General features: G+C 32.2%; 1 protein-coding gene across 1 annotated transcript; it reads left to right on the top strand.

Annotated features, from left to right (window-relative positions):
* The first annotated feature begins 893 nt into the window (after positions 1-893).
* LOC131076521 ((S)-8-oxocitronellyl enol synthase CYC2) lies at positions 894-5,462 on the top strand. Its single transcript, XM_058013758.2, is given in 3 exon segments — positions 894-1,130; positions 1,308-1,375; positions 3,895-5,462. Coding segments are annotated over 2 exon segments (1,197 nt in total). The 5' UTR covers positions 894-1,130; positions 1,308-1,330; the 3' UTR covers positions 5,047-5,462.
* Positions 5,463-7,998: the final 2,536 nt, after the last annotated feature.

Genomic DNA, 7,998 nt, shown 5'->3' with positions numbered 1-7,998 from the left:
AATAGAATATACCAAATTAGAATTAAAGTTCCATATACAATAATTCTTAATCATTAAATTAAAATTAATTAGTAAACATTATAATAATTATTATATAATTATAATAGCTATACAATTGTTATTGTTAATTAATTAAATATAATAATAATGATAACTAGAGTATTATGTATAATTATACATGTAATAATTCCTCTATATTATGATAATAATAATAGACATATAATAATAAAATAATTATTATTATTATTCATAATAAGTATTCTATTATTTATTATCAATGATTATATAATAATAAGTATTAATTATTTAATTATATTTAATTATTTAATAATATTTAATTATTTAATAATATACTTAATGTCTTATAATTATTTCATTAATATATATAAACTATATTACATTATTATCTAATAATTTTATTTATTATAATATTAAAAATATATTGTTTTATCATTATATAAATGAGTTAATTAAAGTTATACAGATAATCATTTTATATGTTTGATATTTATATTTATGTATCTTTAAATTATTATATTGCATTGTCAAAGAAGAACACTATTGTATGAAAATGCAAACAAAAATACAAACATTAGAAAATTTAGTCAACCTAATTTAATTCTTGTTGATTGATGTTTTGACATTTAAAATGCCACATCACTCTTAGAGTACTATTAGAATACTATTATCTAATAGAATAATATATAAAGTAATTTGTGTATTTTAAAATAAATTTTAAAAATAATATAAACATTAAGAAAATGGTCAACTTTTTTTAATTTTTTATTTTGATTGATGCTTTGACATTTATTAGATTTGAGTGAATCTACCCTGACAGGAACTAATAAATAAACAATAAACAAATCCATATTATCTTTTTAGACCACCTAAAAACTGATAGACATGGTATTCTCCATCCCATCCCACAATTCCTACCTTCTAGAAGTTTACTGCACTTTGGTTTGAGAGTTCTAAATGATATTTTCTTCCTCGTGAATCTCATTTTCATATTAAATAATGTTTGAATTCTGATAAAGTAAGTAGATATTAAGCCAACTACGAAACACTGATCACATTGTTCACCAGACTGAAATCCTTGATCGTCCAAGCTTCATACATTTCATTTTGAGGTAAGTAAATCGAATCAATTTGTATTTTTCGGTCGTCTTAATTCACTGTTTTGCAAATTTATTCCTAGTCCGGTTGCTTGCAAATCCCTTTTTAATGAATAGAATAGTGAAGGAAAATATAGACGTTCTGCCTATTATGCATCTCCATCTCATGTTTAGGGATATGTGTTTTAACAGGTTGTTTTGTTGAATCCCTCAGAATGAGTTGGTACTCATGGTGGATTGGCTCTCTTGGTTCTAGAGCTGTAAGTATTTTAGTTGTTCATATGTTTTTATAATATTGCTTTATGTAAGACAGATTAAGAGTTAAACTATGAAATAATCCATGTAGATTTTTGCGGTCACACCAAAAGTATGTATTTGTGGTGGAGAGGGATCTCATTGTGGATATAGTCGTTACGCCAACACCCTTGACACGATAGAGCCGGATACAACCACATACCATGTAGGATTCGTACCAACTACATACCACGTCGATAAGCCAGGCTTATGCAGATGAAAGGTCTAGAGCTTGAGGGACTCGAACCCATGACCTGCACTCTGATACCATGTAGATTTTTGTCAGTCACACCAAAAGCACATACTTGTGGTGGAGAGGGATCTCATCGTGGATATAGTCACTACGCCAACAATCAAAGGCAGCAAAGTAACTTGTAATGGAACCCTACTCCTTAATCGAAGTCCTTTGTAGAGAACAAATGTTAAAAAGGGTTTTAATTTCCAGGAAAGACAAATATCTAGCTGTAATAGGCTCCAGGTAGCTTCAGGACTTTATGCATGTGTTATTGTCCATAATTTGAAGGATTGTGAGGCTTTGAGCTTCGGCAATCTTAACAAGTTAATAAGGCGTAGCTTAGTGCAAAGCAATAGAACTCCGTTTTGATTGACACCAATAATAAGAAAAACCAGTGGTGAAGATAACCAATTTTAGAAGCATAAAGTGCAGGGTCGATCTGTAAATCCAATCAGTTTGAACCATTGTGGGAGGGGAAATAGATCCGTGTGACTTTGATGAGTTTGTAATCTTTTAGTTTCTAATTTTCTTGTGAATGGTTGTGGAAAGAACGATCTATTGTGCTAAGTTGCTAACTGTTGCAAAATGAGCTACATCTGAACTGAAGATGGACTGGTGATAAAAGAAGGCAGTAGTTAAGTGGCAGAGCATCCCAACAACAAATAGGAGGTCTTACGTGTTGTTTGGGTGCTCTGCCACTGAACTATTGATCTCTTTTGTGGCCATGCCACATTTCATCTTTGGTTCAGATGCTGGGTTTCAGATTTGACTTCTAACTAATCCATAAAAAGTTTAACACTAACTTCTTGTTAAGTAGGAATTGATGTATGATTTGTGCCATTCTCTTAAGTCCTTGCTTGTGCCATCCATAGTCTGAAGCAAATAATGGAAGCTTGAAACCATTCATCCATAATGTAGAGAAGAGAAGCCTCATGATAAATCTGTTTAAAAGTAGGGAAGATATAATCTAATACAAATTATAGAATTAACAGAAAGCAAAATTCATTGTGTCATATAAATTCAGTATAATAAAATTATTTTCTATTATATAAAGCTCAATCATTCATATATATAATGATGAATCTCTTACTCAATTTTATTTTTTTTGCCTGTGTCAATACTAATAGTCACATTAAAAGCAAATTTTACACATGCAGGAATCATGAAAAATATAAATATAAATATTTTTCAAATATAGGTGAAACTGAAAGAAGAAAAACCCAAAATAACATCCAATTTTTCTTTAAATATCATATTGAAAAGTTATTTTCCAATCTCTCCCAATTAACTTCATCCTAACTATTTAACATAAAATCTAAACTACACTTATCCAACATGACAAATTCCTTCCTTTCTTAAAATCCATTCTAAATTTGTTATTAATATTATAGCTTCACATGCTATGACTGTAATGCTCTAAAATGCCCTCATTCTGTTGGAATGATCCCTGTTGAACTCTAAGAACAAAGTTGACTCAGAAGGGATCATTTCAATGGTGAGATAGCATTTAGGATTGCTACGGTGATCGAGGTGACGGGGGGATTATGGAGGATGAATGAGGTCCCAAGACGAATTATCTCAGATGAGCAATAAAAGCCCATTATTCTTATTTCTGCTTACTCGGCACGAGTAATTGCCCTTCCTGACTTGGACTAAAGTTCTGTAGTTCCATTGGGATGCGGCTAAACTGGCTCCAAAATGGTATGTTAATTATATGCGAAAACTCGTGTTATTGATTTTTTGAAAATTGACGAAAAATCAAAACCACAACTAATTCTGCTGATCAAGATCAATAATCTGTAATTTTTGCAAAAAACAATAACACGCAGGTTTTTGATCCGTACTGTACCGTTTTGGAGCCAGTATAACCGCAGCTGTTCCGTTGGTGTGCATGGTTTGTAACTTTGTGATGAGGAGAGTTGGGTTTGAGGTTAGAAAAGATCCGGTGACATTCACGGCTGTGTGCTGCATCATAATCTGCCACCGAGTATATTAATATTATATAAGGGTTTCAAATCAAAATTTGGACATTAACCTAATTTGCATGTCTAGCTTGTAGTAAACTTTAGGGGGTGTTGGTTTTATGGAAATGAGATCAGAAGTTGATATTTCCTTCCTCTAGTAAAAGTCAATCGTCCATATCTTATCAATAGCATCCAAACAGTAAATAACGAGTGTTGCAATATTTGGGCTAATTTATTGTTGTAATATCTAGCAAAATTGTGAATGTGACTTTTTACCTACATGCAGGGGAGAGTCCAGCAAAACGTTGAAGTCTCAGAACTAAAATCCGACAAGCAAAGAGTAGCTCTGATTATAGGAGTCACAGGAATTGTGGGCAATAGCTTGGCTGAAATCTTGCATTTGTCAGACACTCCTGGTGGACCCTGGAAAGTTTATGGTGTCGCCAGGAGGCCTAAGCCTAATTGGTCTCCAGATACTCCAGTTGAATACATCCAATGTGATGTGCTAAACAGAGGAGAAACTTTAGAAAGGATTTCTACTTTGAAGGATGTAACTCATCTTTTTTGGGTTTGTTGGGTTAGTAGAGAGACAGAGGAACAGAACTGTGAAGACAATGGAAGAATGTTCCATAATGTCTTAGACGCACTACTGCCTAATGCCGAAAATCTTGAGCATATCTGTCTGCAGACTGGTGGGAAACACTACGTAGGTTCATTTGATAATTTGAACAAAAATAAAAAATTTCAGCCCCATGAGCCACCTTTTCATGAAGAGCTGACTAGGGTACCTGGGCCAAATTTCTACTACACTCTTGAAGATATACTGTTTGATGCTGCCAAGAAGAAAAAGGGACTAACTTGGTCCATTCACCGCCCCACACACATATTTGGCTTCTCTCCTTGGAGCTTAATGAATATCATTGGTACTATCTGTGTCTATGCTTCCATTTGCAAATATGAGGGGCTTTCTTTCAAATACCCGGGCAATAGAATCACTTGGGAACAATTAATGGATGTATCTGATGCTTAATTGATTGCAGAGCAAGAAATATGGGCTGCTACGGAACCTTGTGCCCAGAACCAAGCCTTCAATTGTACTAATGGTGATGTTGTTAAATGGAAAAAACTGTGGAAACAAATCGCTGAGAAATTTGAGCTGGAAATGTTACCATATGAAGGTGAAGGATTTAGTCTCGCTGAAGCAATGAAAGACAAAGGACCTATATGGGAGGCAATTGTGAAAGAAAATAATTTATGCTCCACCAAAATCGAGGAAGTTGGAACTTGGTGGTTTGTAGACCTTGTACTTAATGTTCCATTTGAGGGTGCCTTTAGCATGAACAAAAGTAAGGAGTATGGTTTCTTTGGGTTTCGTAACACAGAATCTTCTTTGCTATCATGGATTGACAAAATGAAGTTATCTAAGATTATTCCATAGCTAAAATCAGCAGACCTGAAACCTATTACCAGTCAGTAGGAAGATTGACTAGCCTGGAGTGAGCTACATGGTATGTCTAATATCTAGTTGTATTGTTGCTACTGCACCATATATAAAATGCTTTTAAATGGAACTGCTAGTTCCCATCGTGTTCTAAGATGGGATACTCTTATTTTTGTACTTGCAAAGCTGAACTTTTCCTGCCTCCATTTGTTTTTGATATTTTAAGCTTTGAAAATAACAATTGCAATGAACTCTTCAGTATTTGTATCTAAAATGAGTTCTGGTGGTCATTCTTAAGCAATATGGCTGTACAGTAAATAAGAGTTCTCGTCAGCTATGACCAATGTATTTACCTTGACTGCATCCAAGCCCAATATATATGGTGAATTTTAGTGTCGTTCTATGTATTTAAAGAAAGTGTAAAAGTGTTAACTGTATTTTTTTAATGATTGGCAAGGCTGATCCTTTATTGTGTGTCGAATAGGAAAATTATTTGATCAACATATTGGATTAGAATAGTTTGCTTTATTATTGTCCAACATAATTGGAGGCATAAATAATATAAAATTGAATTGTTGTAGTATCGTAAATATTAAAATGTAAATATATTATTCATATTTCAAGTTTTTATAATGTATTGTATAAATGTTTATAAAGTATTGTATTTTCGTAATTCACAAAAAAACTTCTTAAAGTATCTTATAAGAAACTAACTTCCAATTAATTATTTATTAAACTTAACATTAAATTTAGTAAAATAGTTTGCTTTATTATTGCTCAAAATAATTGCAAGCATAAATAATATAAAATTGAATTGTTGTTGTATCGTAAATATTAAAATGTAAATATATTATTCGTATTTCAGGTTTTTATAATGTATTGTATAAATGTTTATAAATGTATTGTATTTTCCTAATTCACAGAAACTTCTTAAACTATCTTCTAAGAAACTAACTCCCAATTATAAACACCCAATTATTAAAATATGTAAAATTCAAATTCCCAACACCCCTTTTAAGATTTAAATTACAAAAAACAAAAAAATGAAAGAATAGAAAGACAATGGACTGATTGTATCAGCTCATTTAGAAATAGAAATATGTGGAAGCATCTCCACCAAATCTCCTTATTCATCCAAACAACCCCAAATTGTTCACGTTCATGCTTGGTCCTAGTTGTCTACCAAATCTCTTTAAAACACCGTAAACTGCTCATGTCTAGGCAAATGTTGTAAGTGTCCAACAACACATGAATCAAGATATGCTTAACTATTCACAAGCACACCACCCTTTTGTGAATCAAGACACATGCAATCATCTATATGAAAAAACACCAATCAATTGTGAATTGAGACTTACTCAACCATCCACAGTAATACTCGTCCTTTTGTTGATCAAGACGTATTCAACTATCCACAAATTCACACATGCAATTTTATGGATTGAGACATACTCAACTATTCACAAATTCACACATGCAATTTTATGAATTGAAACATACTCATCTATCCACAAATACACATGTGAATCTTTAGATCAAGACATAACTATCCACAAATCATAAGGCTACCAAATCGTCCTTCTTTCATGTAGAGAAAGAAAAAATCCAGTGCTTCTCTGAAATATCCCCAATGAATTTCACCCCAAAATATCTTCACTTTTTCACTCTGAGTTATTTCGTCAAACAGTTTGCTTTCAAGTATGAAAACAACGTTTCAGATTTGCATGGGTAATAGCATGGTTTTGATTTAACATCGAGCAATGCCTATAAAGCATTGTATACTTGTACATCCTAAATGTCATGTCCCATAACAAAAGTACAGAGTACAAACATTTTTTAAACATTTTTTAGTATAATCTCTGTTCAGATTACAGATTTTTCATTAATCCATTATTGAACTAATTTAATGATGACGTAGTTAATTTGATTAATTGTTATTCTTACTAAATAATTATTAATGTCTATCATAAAAGATGATTAATAACAAAGGTAAAAATGCATCGTTTACTAACAAAGGCGTATTAGGAAAAGACGTGACTGAAGCAAGCCACGCATCTTTCTGAAGAGTCGTGACCCGGCAGCACGACTCATGCAGGATTATACATATATCAGGTTTTGGGAGATTGAGGAAGGAAAAAAGGAAGAAAAAGAAGGGAATCGTATATTGCGGGAGTGAAGCCATTTACCGTTTTGATTCAACAGACGACAAGGCAACCATTCCAGGTATGTCCGAATACTCAGAACGATACAAGAAGGATCGGTTCCTAAGTTAATCACTAAGTCTGTACAATGCATATATTCAATACGATAATACCATAACTGCAAAAAATTACCAAATTCATATGATTCGATAATGATGTGAACCGCAATCCATTAAATAGATATAAAATATGAATCGTAATTCAAAGCAATAACATACGATAACTCCGTGAACAAGGATTTTCTCCCTGTAAATGTATTAACCATAAAATTATTAAAGAATATGACTGATACAGAACGCTTGCTGTGACCCAGTGAATACTTCCTCATTATGTGATTGGTACCTAGCACGTTAAGAAACTAAATTAAGTTTTAATGGTTATTCACAGAATGAACGTAATAATTTATGGAATTAAATTAAGATACAGAATGAATCGTCTTCCATTGATATGTTGATAGACGGGGATTGCTTAAATCAAACTTAATGTCATATGTTTTTTTTAATTACAATCAGTTACCATCTGATACGTATAAGTAGTTTAAAATCTTAATAAGGTTATGCCATGAAATAGCCAATCTTCCACAGTATGGCATTTACAAACTCCCAAATGACTTTCGTTTCCTGTTTCATCTGATTTAAAACAATAAAAAAATGACATATACGAATTGTTGAAATACTGATCCAATATTAATACAAAACTGAATTAAAGCAGACTGTGCACACTTATGTATTAACAGTAAAACTGTAAA

Source organism: Cryptomeria japonica, chromosome 3, assembly GCF_030272615.1.
Source record: "Cryptomeria japonica chromosome 3, Sugi_1.0, whole genome shotgun sequence".
Classification (NCBI taxonomy): domain Eukaryota; kingdom Viridiplantae; phylum Streptophyta; class Pinopsida; order Cupressales; family Cupressaceae; genus Cryptomeria; species Cryptomeria japonica.
Note: the sequence above shows the minus strand (reverse complement) of the source record. Positions and strands in the feature narration are given on the sequence as shown.